The 23,416-nt window shown below is 45.1% G+C and overlaps 1 protein-coding gene across 3 annotated transcripts in view; it reads left to right on the top strand.

Moving 5' to 3' along the window:
• Positions 1 to 22,067, top strand: part of rad18 (RAD18 E3 ubiquitin protein ligase) — a 34,540-nt gene extending 12,473 nt beyond the window's left edge. The window contains exons 9-13 of one of the 3 annotated variants that reach the window (XM_083669012.1): positions 7 to 67; positions 4,577 to 4,711; positions 5,549 to 5,702; positions 15,227 to 15,271; positions 21,738 to 22,067. In XM_083669012.1, coding sequence (XP_083525138.1) covers positions 7 to 67; positions 4,577 to 4,711; positions 5,549 to 5,702; positions 15,227 to 15,271; positions 21,738 to 21,837 — 495 coding nt within the window. In that variant the 3' untranslated portion in view covers positions 21,838 to 22,067. The remainder of the gene's footprint in view (positions 1 to 6; positions 68 to 4,576; positions 4,712 to 5,548; positions 5,703 to 15,226; positions 15,272 to 21,737) is intronic. The other 2 variants (XM_083669014.1, XM_083669013.1) reach the window with 2 other exon arrangements.
• Positions 22,068 to 23,416: the final 1,349 nt, after the last annotated feature.

Raw genomic sequence — 23,416 nt, 5'->3', positions numbered from 1 at the left:
TTGTAGGAAATGGTCTTCTCCAAGGATCAATCTGCAGAAGACATTGACAAAGTGCATTCAAATTACAGTAAGTCATGTTCACAGGTCATTGATTTTTTTGTCAGTGGGGGGTTGTTAGCTTTTTCTCAAAGAGTATGCCATTTTTATCGTTGTGCTATGTTGTGTATTTTCTACAATGGCTATTTTTGATCTTGATCAAGTTTACTTTAAATTCATCCTCCGTGGAGCAAAAGCTGTTATGATAACTAATTAATCGGTACTCATAAATCAGTGTTGATGTTCTCCTCAGTAGTGGGCTTGCATTCCATCTTCATTATGCTCAGTACATGCTCTCACTTCAGGCCTGAGTTTGTATACTGTCGGTTTGAAGTTTGCACATGTTATTCTTGGAAGGGAATTCAAATGGGGGAAAGTAAATCTACAGTCATGACATTTTATTTTATTTATTTAACCTTTGCTTTCCACTCATCTTTTTTCAGTCCCTTCTGAAAGTAATCAGTCATTGCACCAGAACATCTTGACCTTTTCGAGTTCTGCAGTACAGAGACTCTGAAACACGGCTAGATGCTTTATTTCAGACCTCTTTGTTTTTTTCCCATTCCACCAGAGTAGTGCACTTACTGTAGTAGTGGTACGTAGGCGTTTCAGAGGTTGTAGATGCCCTTTTACCAAGGCATCATCCACTGAGTGAATCAGGCTGCCAGGTCTGTCACTTCCACAGAGTTGTCCGATCATTACAATGCAGGGTTCTCCCCAGGGTTCTCCCTCACTGAGGAACATCATAACGCTTTCACTTTAGTTTTTTTTTAAACTAATGTTGTTGGCGATCAAAGATAGATATTCTATCATTACTAAATATAGTTTAATTTGCCTTGAAATGTTTACAGAGTGGCCCTGGCAAGTTCACAGCGTGGGGAGAGCCCTGCAATGGGAGTGCAACAGGTTTCACTATTGATCCCACCTGATCTAGTGTAGAGGCCATCATATAGAGACCCACTCAGAAGAGCTTCCACACAGAATTGCCAGGAAGACTATAAGCTCCCATGATGCTTGTGTTACTCGACTCCTCTAATCCAGTGACAGTTTAGGAGGAGACTGGAACACTTGTAAAAGTGATGAAGTCCTTTAGGGACCCTCCTAGCAGCAGACATTACACACGGTACAGGAGGAGGGAAACACTCAGCTTTACTCAGGGGGAATTGAAGTGTCTCTTTGGGAAAACGCTTTGGTCATTAACTATCTGAACTCAAATGGCCCATACCCAGGGGCATAGATCATATATGCAGAGGAATTTGAGCCAGATCTGTGTTTGCTTTGCCTTCGGGGGGGAGAGGTTGCATGAAAGCAGATTGGTCATAGGACTATTTGCAAGGTTAAGTTGACAAAGTAGAGGAAGATGGATGCTTGGTGAAAATATCTCAGCAAAGCTAACTTTAAAAAGGAGGAGTATTGAATTATTGATGTGCCTCACGGAGGGGGGGGTTCTATAAATAGCCTGTGCGCTGCGATAACCGCTTGATTAATCAAAGGATGATGCGGATGACTCACTTCTCGGGCTGTGTGATCAGTGAATGGCTAGACATGAGAGGGAGAGGAGAGGGACACACACACACACACACACACACACACACTGAAGTGTTGTTAAGTGCCCTCTATCAAGTAGTCTTGCCATTAAGGACATCTGTTTGATGTCATCCATGACAACTGCCCATCTGAGTTGAATCAAAGCCTGAGACTACAAGGCAAGAGTAGGGGATGATGATCTCTCTTCTCTCTCTCTCTCTCTCCTCTTTTTCTCTGCATGCAGCTGAACCCATGTTCAGAGGCAGATAGGAGATGATCTCTCACCTCTCTCTTTCTCTGTATGCAGCTAAACCCTGTTCATGTTTAGATTACAAGTTGTGACATTTTAACAGCCGCAGCGGTCCGACCTGTGATATTTGCACACGTCATCTGCTGATTGGTCCCTGACTTGTCCCTAGCAACAAGGTGACTCAATGATCGCGCCTACTTCAAGCATGGCGTTTCCGGAAGACAGCTGCAGGCCGGGGAAATGGTCTTGTTCCTTTGATATTGAGGAAGTTGCACCTTGCTTCGTGTCAGTTACAGATTCAAACAACACTGTGTCTTTGATACTTACAGGATGTCTCATAGAAAATGTCTTGACACCAGGTATCAAGCTCATTTAGAATTGCTGGGCTGACAATGATCAATATTTTCCCATGCACCTATGATTTTTCATTACAGCTAAAACTCAGTACAGAGATATGGAGATAGTAATAGTATCCCTGTGATGGTTCATCTGGGGCTCCATATGAAAATGATTATCCCCAATGAACTGTGGTAGCAGGCATTGCACACATTAGCATACAGAACATTCTTTAGATCTATTGTCCTTGTCAAAGAAACAAGAAGAAGTAATGGAATTAGCTCAATTAAATGAATCGGCTTTGACATAATTTGCAGACCTAATTGTAATGATATATCTAATCTTGATATTGAACCCAGCCAGATTTGTCATGGCAACTAAATTAATGGACCCATGGATTGTGGGTATTCATCTTGGCTCATAGAGTGCTACTCAATCTGGGTGATGTAGTACTTCTTTGTAGTCCACTGGGAAAAGGCTACTTGTAGTTAGGCTACTTGTTATACATCTACTTGTATAAACATCCCCCTCCCTTCCCGGAGATGTATTGAAAGTTTTTTTTGTTTTCGGCACACAGCTACACTTCCAATAACACTCTCAATCATTGACCTTCGTTGAAGAAATGCATGCAGGCAAGAATAGCGTTCCAAGGTCGAGGCCTGTCATTTCCTAGTCAATACAGTCCTGAAAAAAGCCTGATTCAGACACTGATCTTGTTGTCCTGAAAAAGAAAAATGAGTCAGCCTCTGTTATGAATATTTATGCATCTGAAACTCGATGCTAGCCCTCCTTTTTGTCTTGGAAATTTTCAGGATAAGCCAGGAAGCGAGGGAAATGTATCTGTGTTCTGCAGCGGAATATCTGAGATCTATGTTGGTTTTTTTATTGCTTTTTTTGGGTTGAGTCATGGTTCAGAGCTGGGGGAAAAAAGAGGCGTGAAATGCAAGGCTAATGCGGACCATGCAGTCATGGACCCCTGCAGGCACACCTAAACTCAATTTACTGTAAATACCGGACCAGCAGGAATGTTTCGTGCCGCAAGTCTGGTCTATCACCACCTTCTAAAAAAAATAACTCTTTGCATCTGCAGGGTTCAGTGCTATTGGAAGATGAGTATCTCCTCTATGTTCTTCCCCTGTTCTCCCCCCCCCCCCCCGACTTTTACCACCCATACCACTAGAAAAAGAAGTCTTTATCTCCAGACTTGCCTTGTGTTTGTGGCGATTTATTTCTCTGATTGTAGATTCATTACACAGATTGTAGGTATTGGAGTACATGATTTGAGAATGATAACATTGGCTGCAGATACCACAGGATCTGTTGTTGTCGGGTCACCAGAGGTGAGTGGAGGTTAGCTTTGGCTGAGAGTACCCGATGTACCACAGAACAGGGCTTTAGCAGGCGTTGCGGAGGGAAGGAATCTCATGATGAAATCACTACCAGCAGCACAGGCTGTTGTAATGCAATTCAGGCCGATCATATCTGTGGTCTGGTCTACTTTAGGTCTAAATTGTATTGACAGGACACATATGGCATTAGGACTTTAATTTACAAAAGAATGAAACACTGTTGCCCTTTTTTTCAAATCTCAGTTAAACCAGGTATGAGGTTTGAGCAAAAATATGAAAAATAAATAACGATTGCATGTGCTTTTTTTGTTTCTCTCTGATCCATTGTTTAGTTGTTCCAGCCTTGTAATTGTAATTCCATACTCTTGGTTTTACGTTAGTTTGTTTCAACATCCTCCGGACCTTGCATCAGTTTTTTTTCTATATCTTAAAAAAATAAAAGTATGATAGTGTTTCATGTTTGTGTTTTCTTTCTGCAGAAGTCAACCCATCTGTGTTTTTGGTTCTCTTCTGCTAACTTGATCTACAAGCTTTGTCTGTATAAACCGATTAGTGTGGTTTCCATTGTGGTTTCCCTCGTTTGTTTTGATGAGGTTTTTTTTCTTCCACTACGGCAGTAACTTGTGGTTTGATTTTGTCATGATGTTGTTATCGTTTACGGTCTCCCCTACGATAATAACCAGCCCTTTTATGGTGCGCTTCCCTCTGTCTTAATAAAACCCTAAAGTGTCTGTCTTCTGCTATTCAAAACAAATCTCAAACCTCCCATAATTGGTCTGTTCTCAACTATGCACATTGCTCTCTCCCACAGCATGCCTCTAGTTTTCAGATATTAAACAGGAGTGGGGTTGGAAGATAGCGTAATTGATTAAAACTGTGTACGTTTTTCTGTGTGGTTTGGATGTGTGGGTGCGACCGTAACGTCCTGCTTCAAGTGTGAACGTGGGGATTATAACAGTGTTCTGCCCTCCCAGTGTGTGTGTCTGTCTGTCTGTCTGTCTGTCTGTCTGCACGTGTACAGTATGTTCTCTCCATGTCTGTCCTGCCGTTTCAACACCTCCCCTCGTCTGCCTCACAGGGAAGCAGCACAGCAGCGAATTTTCCCGCCTTATCGACCAAGTCAGGGGTCGCCTGGAGCCTACCAGAAGGACCCAGATCAAACAGGAAGTCAGAAACGGAGAAGGAGAGGCGGCTCAGGGAGAGCACTCGGCAGGTGCACATCGTACCACCGCTAGCCCTGTTAGCATTCTGAGAGGAATCAAACATGGCAACCAGCTCCCGTAGCCACGGGACACCGCGATAGCCCTCCTCAGCAGCCCTCCACAGTCAATAACCAATTTGCGAAGGAGATGTGTTTGAGTTCCCGTGTGACGGCCCCCCTCCTCGTCTGTATCCCAGATCAGGAGGATTTGTTATCCCAGCGTTTCATCGTCCTGCTCCCCCTCTGGCTCATCAAATCCCACCCTTCCACTCTCTGATTGCTCCCTCGGGTGGTCATGCTTGAATTGAGGGCAGCAGTAAATGTGTGTGTGTGGGAGGGGGGGGCAAAGGCTGTTTGCTGAAATTGATTTCTTATCCTTTGCATCTTCTTTATGTTGTGAGGCAGCTTATTTTCACTTCCTGTCTCCCCTGCCACCAGCTCTCGCCTTTGAGCTCAGATACATGAGATATATATTAGATTATAGCATTGTCTCAGTGCAAAGATGTGGGTGTTAGTCTGCAAGCTATAGAATATTATTAACTGTTCTTCATAGCCTCTGTTCACTGGCTGAAAGATGCAGTGGAGTGTAAGTGGTTAGTAGTATTCTGATAGGTGCTTTGGAGCAATATCCAGAGTGATGCCATTTTGAGTGACATTGACAAGTATGACTTTGGCATAAATCACACAGGCAGCTCAGGTACATGTGTCCGATGCTGGACAGGACAGATCTAGATTAAAGACCATGACTCGGGTGTCAAGGGCGGTTTCTAAGCACTGATTCCTGCAAGTTAATTTTCATCTTTTGATTGATGTCCACCAATTGCCTGACACGATGCATACTTTTTTCAGCACTAGGTGAAGGTGCAGGACAGCAGAACCCCAATGACTCACCGTCCTGTGTATTATTGACATCAGCAGAGGTGACCTCTGAGGAGCAGGCTCCAGTGTTAAGGGACATCTCAAGGTCACCCAGCCCCTCCATCAGTGATGTGTCCATCAGCAGGTGAGCATGTATTCTTTGACTTTTCCTATCAACCTTTATTTAAAGGGATAGTTCACCCAATTATAAAATCACATATTTTGTTCCTTACCCTGAAAGGAGTCTATGGACAAGCACAGACTTCATTCTACACTTTGGTTCTGTTTAACTGGGCACTGTCGCTAACCGCCAACTGATAGCATAACCCCAAAACTATTAATTTGGGTGAACTATAATTCCCTTTAATGGTTATGACTTCATGTGAAAACAGGAGAGCTGCTGGATAGTGTTCGACTTCGTAAATCTGCCTGAACCCAAAGTATGATTCCTCAGCGGGTGTATTGAGTTTGTGCTTTCACACCACATGGGGCCCTGGAAACGGATCTATCAGCATTCATACTCCCACAGCCAGCAGTTCAGCCCAGGATAGTTGAGATTGACGTTCCTTCATAATGACGCCACGAGGCAGGCTCCTTGAGCACTAAAGCTCAGCATGTCAATAATCAATGGGACCTACATATCAGCGGGCGGTGAGGACAGATCCCTCGCCACTGATGGAAGCGTCATCATTGGTTTAGAAAAGGAAAAAAAAATAAAAAAGGTTTTAAATTTAATTTGTAAATAATAAGGCCAAGCGCTCTCAAATAAAGAAAAATGAATGATATTTAATACAGTCCATATTATTGTAGCAGTCACTGTGGACGCGTTTCTGTGTCAAGCCTTCATCGGCCCAGCTTTTGTATTTACATAACAAAAACAGTATTGTAACAACAGTACCACATATTCATCCAAGGCAGTTGGCAGCAGACCAAGATATTATATTAATGGTGCTCATGTGTTTGTTTGTTTTCTGCAATATTCAGCATGACCCCAAAAGACCTAGCGTTTACAAAACTGTAATGAATCGGATGTTGCCTTGTTCAGAGTGTCAACAGGCATGTACGTATTACCTCGGGGTCTTATCAGATAATCACTGTGAACTGTCCACAATCTCATAATAATGTAGACATCCCTGCTGTGAGGTGTGGGGCTAAGAGGCCAATGGTACACAGCCGGTGTACCATTGGCCTCCTATTCATGTCTGAGGCCTCAGTGCTCCGTGTAAATATGCTCTCCTATCGCCCTGCATTCTGCCTGTGTTTAACTGGAAGTGCGTGGGTGTGAAATCATGCAGGTGTACCAGGCGAGGGAGGGAGAGAGAGAGAGAGAGAGACAGACAGACTGACTGAGCTATCTGATTTAATTACAGCCCCATCCCTCTGTGTGCACCACCTGCCTGTCTGATAACGGACCTGAACGTCTGCCTCTAAAAGTTGCCTGGGACTGAGGCGCCTGACAAGGCTCTTTAACGCGCAACTTAAACTGATATTGACAGGCTCTCGGCAGGGCTATCATCAGATCAGCACGGGGTCAGACCACCCTCCCACTCCCCCAGACAGTGACGAGCCAGCCAGCTAGAGAGATGGGGAGGGGGAGGGGGGGGGGGAGAAACTCCATGCTCCAGCAGCAAGCTCTAATAGCCAGACATTAGCCCCTCAGGGCGCCTCCTCGCTCTCTATGCAGATAAAGATAGCTTCCCTGGAGGAGTGCTAGGAGGAGGGGGGGTAACACCTACCAAGGGGTCCATTTACTCTGTTTGGCCACACATTAAGGCATGTCAATGTGTCTCATAAGGACTCCCAGGGAGATGTGAAGTACCTCTCGATGCTAGGGCCATGTACAGTGTAGCGTACGGGCTCCCTCCCCCATATACATCTCTTTGTTCTGCTCACAAAGGGGGTTGATTTTGCCTTTACAGTGAGTGGCAGCCCTTCTGGGAGAAACACCACCACCACCATCACCACCACCACCCACAGGTGTTGGTTTTGAAAAGCATTTCTCACCTACTGCATATCTTTTCACACCATGTGGTGTAATGCTGCAATCTTTTAAAGTGTCTCCATTCATATGGTAATGCAGAGTGTGTGCTAGATGTGCCTTGAACTATTCAGACTGCCACTGTATGCTACCTGTCATTGAGGCTCTGGGGGGGGGGTCACACCCTGCTTGTGTCTGAACCTCAGTAGAGATGAGGCAGCCCCCTTAAGGTTTGTTGCTTCTCTTCTGTACCATTCATTAACCAGCTGTCAGCAGCCATAAACCTTACAGCATTGCACTATTGTCACAAAAATGCTTCGGCATTTTCCTCAAGTGTGGAGTTGTTTTTCGCGAATCCACAATCTGCACCTTTCACGAGCTGCACCGCCCTCAAAGACGTTTTTGGCAGAGGAGCTAGTAGGCCTATGTCCAAATCACCGGAAGCAAGGTGAATTAAAAAGGGGTTTTACGATAAATGAGAAACAAAAGTGTTGCAATTTTGTTAATGTACTACTGGCTAACTATGAATAGCACACCTGGGCTGGTATGAAGATTACCACTGTATGTTTGGACCAGTGGAGGCTGGTGGAGGTAGAAATCGGAGGACAGGCTTATTGTAATGCATGGAATGGAAGGAGGAATGCTCATTCTGTTCCCATGTGTGCTATTCATAGTTATCCGGCTAAACTGCAACACTTTGTTGTGTCGCATTTGTCGTAAAAACCTCTTTTAATTCACCTTGCTTTGGGTGATTGGACGGTGTTGTTAAAGGTGCACTCTTTGCAGGTGTTGAGTGTTTATATAAAGCGCCGAAGGGAACATTTAATGCCCTCACTTCTAATCTGAGGTAAGTGGAATGACAGCCACGGAAAGATGTACGCTAAGCACTAAAAGCAGAGGCTTGTTTGGTTTTGATTTAATGTTGAGGCAAGACGCATTACCTCCAGCTTTTTCCTCATTATGAGATGAATGGAGGCTGCTCAGAGCAGCTGTTCAGGATAGATTGACCCATTGTGTTGTCTCTGTTCCTGGTCTGTCTGGTTCTTCTGGCCCTCCAGGCACAGCAGTGCTTCCTTTTGCCTTTATTTGGTCTATTGATTTTATTTGGAGTTGCCCTCCTGGGCATGCATTGAATTGACTCCACAATCAGGACAGAGAATAACTCACAACAAGAGAGTGCTGATGTACTGTAAGACCAGAAAGCAGACACATATTAGGTAGAATGCACCAGTGAATGTGCGTCGTAGTGAGGAAGCACGAAAGATGAATAAGATGAACACGAATAGGTGTTCTATCTAACTTGAGAAAAGGAAACCTATAAGGTGAAATTGTTTGCCCCTCGAAATGTAACTATCTATATTTGTTCTTTTCCAGTGTATACAGTACGATATCTTGCCGTCTCCACATTTTCTTTCATTGAATATTGAGTGTACAGTTCCACTGCCATTGCTAAGCCCTTAGCCATTGTTACAGCAGTTGCGTCACGCTTTTATGTTCCTCTGCAACAACAACCCAAGTAAGTTGTCCACCAGTTCCACCAGCACACAGGCTGCAAGGTACTCCCAATCCCACGTGGGCGTAAAGGCTTGCTTCTGTGTCACTTGTACGACTAGTACGCGGTTCGCAGTGCTCAACACTGTCGCAAGCACTCTGTAATTCATACTTGTGCGTAGCCTACGCACAGCCTGTGTGCAGTGGTGTCATTATGCTTCTGGTGGCTTTCATATTACCAATTACATCATTAATGGTTGAGAACAGCTTCAGTCAAAGTAGTGTAGCAGAGGTCAGACTGTACTGTAGGCTAGTGGCTAGTTAACAAACAAAGTTAACTAACTCTCCAGCTTTCTTTTCATTTGCACAAACTTTTCCCGAATCTTCTGCCACTACTAAACTACTTTGGCTCCGCTTCTAACCAGCCAATTAATGGTGTGTAACATCTTCACGGCCAGTCACTCATCTACACCCCTGGTTGTGTTGTTGTCGATGAATCTGCCTTTAGGGGAAAGAAAGATTAAAGTGAGACTGCAAACCAATGAGACTGCAAACCATTATTTCTTAATTGGTTCAAATGTGGTTTGGTTAGGATCAAGTTAGAGTTAATGGGTTGCAGTGGTGTGGTGCAGTAGCAGACGTCTCTCCACTGGATATCAGCATTCAATGACACTGAATTCACATCTTGTGGGAGAGATACTTGGGAGTCATGGCAAATTATCTTCCCATTTGATACGTTGGTCTCTGAAACAACACCTTAACATGTATCCCAGGGTAGTGGAATTACAGATTAATTAAAAGATCTGTTTGGGATTTATAAAAGGAATAAAAAACAGCAAAACAAGCAGAGCCAAAGCATTCATCACCATTACACAGGAACAGTTAGAGGTTTAAAAGATGAAGAAAACTATTCGCAAGCAAATCCAAACTTTTTCCATAAATCAGGATCAGAAAGTTATAGACATGATAAAAATAGACTTATATTATTATGATCTAGTTATAGACATAACTCTAAAAGATAATATGATCTGTAATGATTTGTGTGACATACTAAAATAATGCCTGAGGCAGGTGACAGACGAGATAAGCTATCACCGTGCAAGAGTTGCAAGGAATCGTGGGAAGTCTTACCATGAGTCTTAGGCTGTGTGTGTCAGGGACACACAGGAGAGGCATGCTAAACCAGGAGAGGCATGCTAAACCAAACTAAATGAATGCATCTCTGTTGCTTGCTTATATACTTTCTCAACAAGCAATAAAACATCAAAGACCAGTATCAAATGGGGGAAGCCTTTTGGCAAACCATGCGTAACAATAGCACAAATTTACAATCGATGTACATCACGGGCCGCAAGCTACCAGCCATTCAGGACCTCAAGGGCTGCAAGCTACCAGCCATTCAGGACCTCAAGGGCTGCAAACTACCAGCCATTCAGGACCTCAAGGGCTGCAAACTACCAGCCATTCAGGACCTCTACTCTGAGAGGTGTTCCGGAGATCATCAGGGACCCCAGCCACCCCAGCCACGCCCTCTTCTCTCTGCTGCCTTCTGGCAAAAGGTACCGGAGCAACAGGCTCCGGAACAGTTTCTACTCCCAGGCCATAAGATTGCTCAACTAACCACACCCCCCAGGCTACTGTAGGTGGGAGATGAGGGCTGTGAGAGGCGGGCATTTTTGACCATTCACAATAGAAGATCAAACAGCACTGTCATGCACTGTCATCAGCTACATGCAAATAGTAAGAACGTGGTCAAGAGTTCTGTTCCCACACCCACACATCCACATCATGTCTCCTGTCTCCTCCCAATCCCACTACACAGTCACAGCAGACTGACACACTCTGCTGTTCCTCACTGCTCCTCTCTTTGCTGTCCGATTGAACACTAACTCCCTACAGCGCCAGGTCTGGACCCTCTGTCAGATAGTAGCTAATAGACCTGCTGCCTGCTACAGGGCCCCTTAGGGATCAATTGTTCTCACAGGAATATGCGAAGATGAGACACAAAAAAACTATTGAGTCCACAGAGTGTGAAGGCCTATTTGAAATATGAACAGGCGTGAAAGCCCCCTTCCCCATCACAGTAAAATGTCTCATTAATTTAATGGATTGCGGAGTTGCTGTGTATTTTTTGGGCAGTTTTACAAAGCCTGTGTTAATCCCCCCTGAAACTAGTGTTTTATAGGCAGAAGCTAGAGGTGTGATTCCCTAAAATGTCTTGTATGTTGTCCTTGGAAGCCCCCTTGTCCGGACGTTTCCATTATGAATCGCTTTGACAATGACACTGGGACCAGCTTCAAAGAGGTCCGGCCTAATCCCCGACGGTTCACCCTAACCTGCCTCTGATGGCCACAGACACTGATCTCACCTGATGTAAGACGGATCAGGGGGTCATATTTGATTACGCCTTAAGACGCACACTGTTCCGCGGCCCTGTGTTTGACCCCTCCCTCCTTTTTCTTCTGTTGTTTTGTGAGGAGTCATCCCTCCTTCTGTATTTCATCTAGGTGCAAATGAGCTACTTGATATGGTGACCGCGGATGTGCCAAGTAAGGGGTTTAAATCCCATGCGATCCACGGTGCTAAACACATTTGATATTCGGCTCCTAAGGTTGCGGTTGATTCTCTCATGTTTATTCTGATCATGGTCTGTTAAGTCGACAGAAGCAGTCTTCTTTGCCTTGAAAAATCCCCCAAATACTTGTTTGCATGCACACTATGACAAAATATCATATTCTCCGTTACCCGTGCCTTATTAAGTCATATTGCCGGAGGTCATTCAATTCAAAAGGTTTTGTTTTCCTGGTTTTCTAGTTTTTCCTAGTTCACTTTTCCTCCCTGAACATAGCCCCCCCACGCGTACAACTCATTTGCAGTTTTGTTCCGCCATGTTAAACATGTGGGTGTTTTCAATCTGGTTGAGGTTATATTGGTTGAGTGGTGAGAAACAGCCCCCAAAGATCTGATTTCACTGGGGTTCCACTGGGGTTCCACAGTACTGAGAGAGCCTAACCAGTACTGTTATATTCTGTATACTCTACTGGGACCTGGTGAGGCGGCAGGCCTGTTCTGAACAGTTAGTCATTTCATCTGTCTTGTCGTTCCGTCTCTTTGAGGGGGCTGTAAGTTCAGTATTCACACCATAAGACAGAGACAACTCTGTCTGAGTAGATGGAACAGCATCTATCTTGTCTATGCACTGCTGGCCTAGCTTTGACAACTTAACAACCTTAATGAGTCTCCTTTTGTCCCCCCCTATTTCATTCTAGGATACGTGTACAGCACAAAGACAGACGTCTGTGAAATTGTAGCCATCGGCTTTATAAAACTATTTAGCTCTATATTTCTTTAGACATCTTCTATTTACAACCATTGACCTAAGCCAATCATCAGTCTTGCAAAGAAAATAAAGCCCCCCCGTCCCCGTCCCTGTCCTTGTCCCCGGGTCAGCTGCAGTCAGTCTGCAGGCGGACGGTTATTTAAGTATCCTCCTCGACTCTGTAATGTAATGTGTTGCAAGGCCCTCCAATAACGCTAAAAGGCCGCTGGTCTTCCCTGGAGAGTGGTCCACGATCAATTGCCGATAATTACCTGGAGGATAAACAAATGCAACCTCCCCTTTGATCATTAGAAGCAAATTGTCCAGTCCTGTTTGTACTTTGCATATGTAAAATCAGACTGATGTTTGATTGCTTTGCGCTTATTAGATACTAACTAGTGTGTATGATTGTATCTGAGGGCAGACAAGGGCCTTGTGGTATGCATGAGAGCCATATAATGAAGTCAAGAGAGAGCCTTTCAGAAAAGTGATGTCCCACATTGTCGCTGTGTTTGTTTTGAGTACGGCCTATGAATTTGTAAATACAGCACTTTGCATGCAATTATTGATGTGTGGCCCTTGCTGTGTTGATTTTTGGGGATGTCATCATCCATATCACCCCCCCGCTAAATATTTGGGAGCCTTAAAGGGATAGTTCCTTCTTTTTTTTTTTTTAGACCTTATAGTCAGATGGTTCCTTACCCTGAAAGTAGTCCATGGGCTAGGAGAAACTGTAATCCATGGTTCAGAGTTGTTTAAATAGCCACTACTAACGTCAGCTAACTTTAGCCACCGCTAAGATCAATGGGAGTGGAGTAGACAAAGTGACAGTCACTAGACGGTAGACAAAGGGACTAGAAAGGGCCACAAATGTCAAACTTTGTCTAATGCTCCTACTCACACCTAATGTTTTTATGTTAGCGCTGGCTACAGTTCTGAACCATGGATTACAGTTTCTCCTGGCCCATAGACCACTTTCAGGGTAAGGAACCATCTGGCTTTAAGTTGTAAAAAAGAGAACTATCTCTAAGTCTTGAGTCTGCCTTGGTGCAGTGGTCAGTTTTTCTTAGCCACTAAAATCCCCATGCCCCCCAAAATGACTCTCATTCATCTTTCCTGTGTCATATAGCCCATAGTACTCTATATACAGGAGAAACTTTAGAGTCCAGGGAGTGTAGCTCATACTGTAATTAGACTCTGGCCCCCTTATCCCCATGTCCACTCCTCTCTCTCCCTCTACACAGTACAACATGTTGAGGATGGGTGGGTGATGTATGATGGAGTGGTAGTATAGAATGCATCGGAGTTACAACATGTATCGGAGCCCCAGTCCAGGCGACATGATTTACTACGGTCTCTTCTCAACTTACTCATGCCTGACAACCACCAGGGCTCTTGTTCCAGCAACAGAGGCAGCACCACAGGGGGCAGATTTCCACTCTTTCTGCACCCCTATCCCCCTCGTCCAAAAAAGGAGGCGAAAACCACCCAGGGAGAAAACTACTTTGGAGCTTTATCTTTTTCATTTTCTCTCTTTTTTAGTTTTTTTCCCCCGATATTCCAAGAACTGGGCTTGATGAAAAGTGAATTGGTCATGTGGACAAGTGGAAGTACATTCTTTCCCTCAGGTCATAGGCAGCACTAGAGAGCAGTAAGAGTAGATTAGTAAAGGAAGGAGGTGCTGTTGTTTTTAGTATGCTAGTATGTTTTTTCTGTGACTTCAATCTTGCTCTCGAACTCCTAACATAAGTGGTAACTGAATTGAATCTAAAAATCGATTCTTTGAAAATGGCTTTGCAAACTATTCCAAATAAAAGTTTTTCATTTCATTTTTCTCGGGTGCACCCGTTTTTGGTGTTGTTTTTGGTGTTGTTTCCCCCCACTCCTGTACTGTACATCCTGTATGATCCTCCTGATGCAGCCCAGCCCTGTGAAGCCTGCCTTAATTCCCACAGCTTTAGTCCTCTCTCTCTCTCTCTCTCTCTCTCTCTCTCTCTCTCAGACCTCTGAGTCACAGCAGCTCTCTGAGGCGGGACTCTCATTTACTGCAGTGTTACCGCTGTGCTCCCTGTGGCACGGCTCCTTGTTAGGATGCAGCCTCCAGCTCGCCAAATTTCCCCCGATGGTGCCATTACTGAGCGGCTGCTTATTGTTTCCTGTATACTTTTCATTAGAGATACAGCACTCAGCAGTCATCTCACAGGCAGGTCTGGCCAAGAGCTCTGATCCCCCAGTCCACTCCAGCCCTCCCCAGTCCACCCCAGTCCACCCCAGCCCTCCCCAGTCCACCCCAGTCCACCCCAGTCCACCCCAGCCCTCCCCAGTCCATCCCAGTCCACCCCAGTCCACCCCAGTCCTCCCCAGTCTCACACCAGAGTAGTGTCGTGTAATGCATTGCATTGCTGTGCATTATCCATCAAAAACCACCCATCCACATGTTCCCTCTTGCCATTTGACCAGGTTTACGACACCAGCATACAAATGGCCTTTGGAAGTGTTTCAGGTTAGACATGAGAGATGAGCTTGACAAAAGTTCTGTGACGGGACTACTAAGAATGAGTGCTGATAAATCTGACTGCTTGGATGAGAGACGGCAGTAGCACTGTGTCTGCAGGGTAGACATCAGTGACAGATTCAGGAGCATTGCAGTCTATTTATAGCCTGCCGGAGCTGGTGTTGGTGCCAGTGGCGTCGGCCCTTTATCGTACTGCAGCCGGTCGGGGCGCTACGGCTGGGATCCACCTCTCTCACCTTGTTCCGCTGACGTGATGTTTTGCCCTCATCACCGACGGAGTCGCTCAAACTTGTCTGAATAATGTGTGTTTCTCTCGCTGTCTCTCTGTCTCTCTCACGCGCGCTCTCTCTCTTTCTCTCCTTTCAGCTCCATTTCAGACATCTTCGGACCAGAGCCTGACAGGAGCTTTGAGTAAGTGTCTCTTCCGTTTTGATGAATAGCATATTAATAAAAATCTTCTGTCGCACACACACACGAACACACACGCACGCGCACACACACGTCACTCCCAGTGTTTGGAAATACAGCCTCAATTTGTCAATCCTGCCGTGTTGTTCTGCTTAGACACTCTCCCAACTCATCTCTGCTCGCTGGCTTTGTCATTTGGAGTCAGCTGATCAGAGGCCAAATAGTCCATCGCAGGTAACTGTAGACGCGATGACTGTCACGAATGCCAGGGCAGCCGGCCTCACTCACATTGACATGATCGATGAATGTTTCCAACCCTGCCTCACAGCAAATGCATTTATTCACGCAGCCCAGATAGCTCCATACATCTAGGTGAGATGTCACGGGTGTATCGAATAGAGAATAGGGTCAAACCTCAGATCTTTGCTCTGCGTGTCTCCTGAACATCTGGAGGGAGTCCCACCCCGGCAGTCTCACAGATGGAGTGGTGCGGCTAGCCTTTGATAAGCCCGACAAGCGTCGCCTCCCGGGATGCCAGGTTCGCAGAGATGAGCACTTTTGGGGCGATAACTGCTCCATCCTGCCGGTAGCACATACACATGTGCACACACGCACCCACCCACGCACACACACACACACACACACAGACCTATGCACAAAGACATACATGTACCACATGCACATACTTTAAACACGTGTGCACACACACACACACACACACACACACACAGACACACAACAAACACACACATACACACACATTCCAGTGCTGCCTCCACTCTCACATCAGCAGGACCCTCACAGGCCATGTAAGTACAGACAGGATGTTATCTATCGGTGCAGCCCTGTCTTAACATCAAGAGTCCACAGCTGGATCCACAGCAGCAGGTCATGGCTGCTCCCCTGCACCTGTCACATTTGTCACATCACAGGGGATCTGACAGGGTTCTGGCCATAACCACCCCCATGGCCTGGATCTTCTCTTTACATAATGCTCAGGTTGGTGGCCACAAAACCAATTTGCTATTTATTTCGCAGACATTACACAGTGGAGTTTCCAAGAACTGCGGTCGTGCTTTGCCTTTCCCAAGGCCCTGGGATGACGGGGATGGTCATTCTTTCCACGATGAGAAGCACTGGAGTGTGTCCCGGGGGGCGATCGCACAGACAATAGAGTTTATATAAAAGCTATATTATGTTCACACAAATCTGCCTGTCCCCCAGACGTGACACTGTTTTTAAATTGAAATTATTCAGCTTGGTGAGAAGTTATTTAAGAAGCCACCACCGAACTGACAGTGGAGAGTCTGTCATCGCAATTGAAATCTATTGTTCCTCAGCGAGATCAGTTGCGGCCACGGTAATGTGGTGCTTTTCCCATAAATGAACTTTGGAAAATTCACCCTCTGTTACAGACAGCGTCTATATATCACAGCACATTGGCTTTCACCCGGTCAACAAAACAGCTATGGACCCGTCTCTGTTGTCATGTGAGCATTTTCTGTCCAATAGGTGCTCAGAAAGCTCCTCCTTAATGTTTGGACAGCTTGCCTTGCACACCCGCCCCTCCAGAGATGAGGAGAAGATGACTCAGATTGATGGTACTGTTTGTTAACCGAACGAGTCAAGAATATCAGGCACAAGTCAGATGGTTGACTCTGAAGGGAATAGCACCCATATGGAGAACCAATTATAGCATCTAGGCTAGAGCCTCAGCCTCCCATTGTGTGTGTGTGTGTGTGTGTGTGCGTACAGTGTTTGTACAAACAGTAGATACGCATGCTTCTACGTGTCTTTCTGTCTTAATACAAGCCAATTCAGTTGCCATTAAAATGCGTGGCTGATCCTTTGGATGAGCAACAGACAGCATTACTTGCTGAAATAGAAGCAATCATGACACTTTTCCTAAAGAAGCTGAAATAGAAGCAATCATGCCACTTTTCCCCTAACCCTCACAATGGTAAGACAACTCAAAAGGCCATTTCACGTACCCTAACCTTTTACGGAGAGGCAAGGGGAACATCAAACAACCTAGAAGCAATACAATCTGGTTTGACTGCTTGTTTTATCTCTGTCATTGTGTTTGTGACTAACCAAGGTCCTGCTGTTCATCTCTGTCTTAACCGACCTTTTAGGGATGTCTATGGCTGCCAGTGTACAGTCCCGATGCCATCCCTCCTCTGTGCAAGGTTGAATACGGCCCATATCTCTGCTCTACCTAGCCATTCATAACCCAGGAGTGCTGCAGCCCGGAATGGCTTGTCAGCTTACGAGCAAGTTTTTATTGGAATCTGTGATCTCTACAAAATGGGAGATTTCGGCAGATTCTTTTCCCACCGAATGCACAACAACAAGGCCATATCTCTAACCTTCAGCTTCTGTCAAATAAAACCCCCCAAAAACCTGGCACAGATGTTAGTTAGTTGTTGTGTTAGTGTTACACAGCGAGCTGACGTGGTACCCAACTGTGTTGTGTGTGTGTGGGCCCGATTCTCACGCACCACTCGTCTACGGCCACAGTTAAAGCCGAGTTTTACTATGGAGTCTATTGTTGTTGTTGTTTTCATTAGTCAATAGTAGAAACATAAATAGTAATCATGTGTTTCAAAGCGATCTCTGGGTCAAGATATCTCGCTTTTGAATGCCCTGATCACTCCTGATGTTCCAAATTGCCCATTTGAATCAACTCCTACAGCGCCCAAGATTCCCCTCTCCCGTCCACGCAAGGTCCTTCTGTTGAACAACACAAGAGCTAGCGTGTGCTGCTCTCTGGGAATCACAGCCATAGTAGAGCAGGTTCAAAGTGGAAAAAAGTATTTTAGGATGTATTTGAACTGATTTGCTTCTAGGAAGTAAATGCAGACCTCACGTTGATGCAGCTGCATGCGAAATGATGAAAGTTTGAGATGGTATTCATCATGGATTGACCAGAAATACACATGAAATTGGATTTCGGGTAAACTTCCCCTTTAAGACACCTCCCCAACTTCCTTCCACACACATGTGGATTCGTGACCCAAATTCCAGCGGTGGAATTTTGTTTTGCCTCTCAGTCCAGTATTAGACAGGATAGGCTCATGCCATTGTCATTGACTGGGGGGGACGGGACATCTCTATAATGTAAACAGTTGAAGAAGACCCTTCATGTGGAGCCCTAAGTGGTTCCACATGGGGGGGGGGGGCAGAGTAATTCCATCCCTCCTTTCCTCCCATTCACCTCTGTCTCACTCATTCTCTCTCTCCCCGTGAGAGTCTCGCGCACGGGTTCGAGCCTGAAGCCCTCAACCCCCCCCCCCCCCCCCCCCCCCGGCTTAGGGTTCATGTGAGAGGTGATTAAATCATGGAGCTATCTCCCTATAGTAGGGAGAGGCTTAACCAGTGCCATCGGCCTCATGCTGAGTTCTGTAGCCCACCACCACCTCCCACTGGGTCCTGTTTAGGAAACAGGATTGTTGTGAACATCACATTCATTTATTTTCTTTCCCATGTCTCTGTTGCGGTACTGAGTAGACCTGATTTATGTACGTGGAGACTAGGTCCCCAATGATTTCTAGGAAATTCCAAGAAGAGGTTTTTGGTTTGGGGTCACAGTGATGGTTCTGGACGGTTTCCAGACATCAGCTAGGCCAGCACACCAGATTTTGCTGTGTGTATATTTGATGATGAAATGAGGGTTTGCTAATGCTGCTTATTGTCCCACCCTCTGATTCACAGGGAACCCGTGAAGCAAATGGAGTGATGTGTAAGTGTGTCACCTTTTAGAAGAGTGATTTACCCTGCTCTCTGGTGTCCCTCTGTTGGATTGTAGCAACCTGAGTGAGCCCCCCCCCCCCCCCCCCTTCCCTTCCAGTCGGTTATGTCGGTCGAAGTTTACAAGTCACCCAAATGACACCGTATAAAAAAACAGCACCTCATAAATAACCCTCGTAAAACTGATTTTATTCAGTGGTTGAAATCACACCCACTGAACCACTTGACTTGCCCGAGAAGAAACAGCAGAGTTTTTGAGCTCTTGTTCACAAGGGGAACGCATCACTTATACCAGAAGGATCCTCGTCTGAGGAGACGACGAGTGACTAATTGATTCATCTGCCCTGCTTTCAACAGGCTAATTAACATCAAGTGCTCCTTGAGAGTGAGATACACTGTTGCTAATCAGGAGAACCAGCCCAGCACAGAGAATCATCAGTTTGCCGTCAGTACACTTTTCAGTTTGCCGTCAGTACATTTCTTGGTATATTGAAAAGCTTTTCACTTCGTTTTTTTCAATATCCTTTCAGATGAGTGGGTGGGGGTGTATCTGTATAGACATCACATTTTCCACTACACGAAATTGGGGTGGTGTTGTGCTCTAAGAGGCACAGCGGATTCGATTTCAAGAGGGCTTTTGATGGATTGCGAGCTAAGTATCTGTGGCAATCCTCAAACTAGAATGCCTATGGTATATTCGGGTACCTGTGGTGCAGTTTCCAATTGAACACACAATACAGGGCTTCCTTTAATTCAACGGACCCCCACTGACGGTCTTAATGACCCACATTTGCACTTGCAAGTTTGTGTGTGTGTGTGTGTGCGTGCGTGCGCCTGTGCATGCGTGCGCCTGTGTGTGTCTGTCTGCGTGCCTGTGTGTGCGTGAGTGTTAATGTTTGTTTAAAATTATAAAAAAGTAAAACTTTCTAGAATTATAATTATGAGGAGAGGGAGGCTTGTAAAATGTGATAAACCAAGCAGCATTCAAATAAACCATTAATTGGATTTCCCTCTGGCAAGTGGCCTCTCCTGTCAGCCTAACAAAGTTACTCGAGGCGAGAGAGAAAGTGAGGGAGAGAGAGAGAAAGAGGTACATGTAGCTCTGTGCTGCATATTAACTGTTCCTTTTAGAGGCTACTGCAGTCTGAGGAATTGGTCCTATCTGTAGCCACTGCATCAGAGGGACAAATTGGGCTGCTAAGGAAGCCAACCAGAAAGAGCTCAGTACGATAATTGGCTTGGTGACTCGGTGGACATGTGCCAGGTTACAGTCTGTTTGAGTTATTCCACGTGAAGTGGTAACGGTGGAAAATGATTTTGGCAGATTATCGACCCGAAAACAGCTTACCCTTGGTGTTAATAAATGTTTTACATTTTTATTTTTTTCGGGGGCCGGAGGGATGAGGAGGGGGGAGTCCATGTGACTGCTATTAGGACTCTCTGTGCCTCGCTATCAATAAGCAGCAGAACGGAGGTGGAAGAGTTCAGAGGAAGAGATGGTGGGCCAAACTCAGTGTTGTGTCAAAGATTTCACGGTATTAGTTCACTCCTTGCACTCCTTGATATCATTCACTTCATTTCAACACAGAAATGTATTTGGAAAGACGGTGTGCAAGAGACCTTGTCTTAGGCTGATATCAACCTTTTCAGTGATTCTGTTTCTTTTTTTTGTCCTCCTTGTCCAGTATGTTTGCTTTTGCCCCCCCTGTAGTCACCACTATAGGGTTCACTGGGCTAGGTTAGAAGGCAGCCTACAGGCCCACAGTTCTCGACACTATGCACTATGACCTGCATCTTCCAAGGCTGTGTCATATGTGCACGCACCCGACAGGCCAGCAACACAGTGCAGAGTTTTAACTTTGTCCTGCATGTCACAGGGCCATGTGTGCCAGACAGTAAACCTCCTGAGAGTGGAAGTGGCCAAAGGGGAGAAAGGGTAAATAGAAAGAGCAGAAAGAGGGAGAGAGAGGTTATAGTTTCTGCTGCAGAGTTGCAACAGTTGACCACCAGGGGCCTGCACTGCACCCAGTCCACCATCATCAACACTTACAGTACCAACCAGGCCTGGGTACAATTTGAGCATTTGCTTTAGCCAGATGGGCAGGCTAAGCACTTTTAGGACTATTTCATTTGTTCAATTGCATCAGGCAAACAGAATCAAGCACAGATAAGGATTTGGAATCCTCTCGAATACTTTTTGAAGCTAGGTTCTGATATCACCTCATCCAACCATAACTAACACCTTACTCTAGTTTCCCTGGAAACATTGTATTATCATGATCTTGTGCTCTTGGTTCAACCATCATCAGTGGTGGTACTACAGCATTAGTTCCCCTTTGGCTAGTCCTGTCTGCTCACAGACGTTGTGTGTCTGCAGTAAAGTAGCCTTTCTGTGGAAAAGTGGATGTGATCAGGGTCGCTCGCTGTTGATCAGGGACACAAGCCTATGATGAGATTGTCTCTCATTTGAAGGAGGGGATAAACCACACCTGGTTTGAGTGTTGTTTCTGCGAAATAAGCACTCTACCAGAAGCCAGACCCCCTTTGGAGTAATCTGCCCATCACATGGTGTTAGTTTGAGCCCAATTTTGAGCAGGTGCTTTTGCCTAATAATGTGATTTGTCTCTCATTATCGCCTTTGTGATCCATTCATCTGAGGCTTGATTATAAGACCAAAGGCCCAGACTCACTTCTGAGAATTCTGTTTTTTTTTCTCCAGAAATACGGAGAAGGCCTTGAGTGAAAAGAGGTTTTCCTGCTCCAGTGAGGGCGACTTGACCCCACCTCTCACCCGGTCAAAACGAGCCCGCAAAACCTGAGGGATGAAGAGGAAAAGGAGGAAGGAAGGAAGGAGTCTGAACTGAACCACAACTGCCTTTAGTATTAACATATTTAGAATGTGTACTTTACTTTAACCATTTCATGAACTATTGCCATTACGGAATAGGTTTTATTCCTATTCTTGATTTCAATGCAAGGCTACTGTAGGTTTGAGCAACTGTTATTTGTGTACAGGCTAAATATTTTGGAATAAATATTTCTGATTTTACTGCTTGCTGTGTTTTGTTTATAATGTAAACTGTATTAACCTCTCTTTTGGCTATCAAAAAGGGCCAACCTCTTCTGATAATCCTCCCAATTATCTCCCACACTTCGAAATCGCCACTTTAGAATAAGGGGATAATGGCATCTACTGGTAAAACAGCTTAACTTATGCAAGTATTCACATATTATGACAAATAATTTGCATGCATTCCCAGTGCAAGGTCTTGTGCTTCATTATGAAGCTATAAGCTCTGTCGTTAATGTGAACACAGACCAGCACTGCCTTGGGGAGGACAATGGCTTAACAACCCTTACAGTGGCTTTGAAGAAAGGCTTACCATTGAAATTCGTTTGATGCTTTTCTCCTCATGGGACCAAGATTTTGGGACTGAACGAGAGAGACAAATGTACAGTTTGTGTAAAGAGTGCTAACTGCCTCTTATCGGAAGTTTGAGATCAACAGGGTCAGCACAGTACCTTTGATGAGATAGTATGTGATGTCATCACTATACACCCCCAATGGCAGTATTTTTGGGCAAAAGGGCTTTGGAGTTTTGTAATGTTTGCAAATGCTTAGACTGTAGTCACGGACCAACTTTACATAGTGCCAGAAATGTGTTCTGTATTTGATGTTTGTCTCACTGTTATCAAATTGATGGTAGGTGTATTCAATTGGACTTCAGTTAGACATTTTAGGGCACATTTGTTAACCTGTAAAGGGTTTACTCTAAGCCTGTTGTACATTTGACCTGGTTCATCCTGGATTTGCCCAAATCTCTCTGGGTTTAATTTTCCTAATCAGATTGGCTTCATATTATGCACTTTGAGGTGCAAGTGGTCCAAACCACATGAGCTGCACAGCTACCAGATAGCCTGGCGTTGATGCATTGCCCTCACAACACTATCACTGCATTATCCATTGAATGCTTATTAAAGACCTAGTGTGTGTGTGTGTGTGTGTGTGTGTGTGTGTGTGTGTGTGTGTGTGTGTGTGTGTGTGTGTGTGTGTGTGTGTGTGTGTGTGTGTGTGTGTGTGTGTGTGTGTTCTTCTCACTCTTATGAAAAATGCAAAGCAACACTGCATTTATTGCAACTATCCAATAATCATCCACAACACATTAATAAGTAACTTCTGGGGCAGGTACAGTATGCAGTAATCTGACCACCACAGTATCTTCTTATATCAATTGCCGTGTCCATCCATTTGAGTTAGATACAGTACCTGGCAGTGTGCCCGGGGTAACACAGACCTCTGAGAAACACACTGGCTTTGCTTTAGGTGAGAAGTTACCCAGAGGGACTCTGAGACTGCAGTGTTATAGATTGCTATTACAATAGCAGCTTTACAAATGG

Source organism: Argentina silus (genome assembly GCF_951799395.1).
Source record: "Argentina silus genome assembly, chromosome: 4".
Classification (NCBI taxonomy): Eukaryota; Metazoa; Chordata; class Actinopteri; order Argentiniformes; family Argentinidae; genus Argentina; species Argentina silus.
Note: the sequence above shows the minus strand (reverse complement) of the source record. Positions and strands in the feature narration are given on the sequence as shown.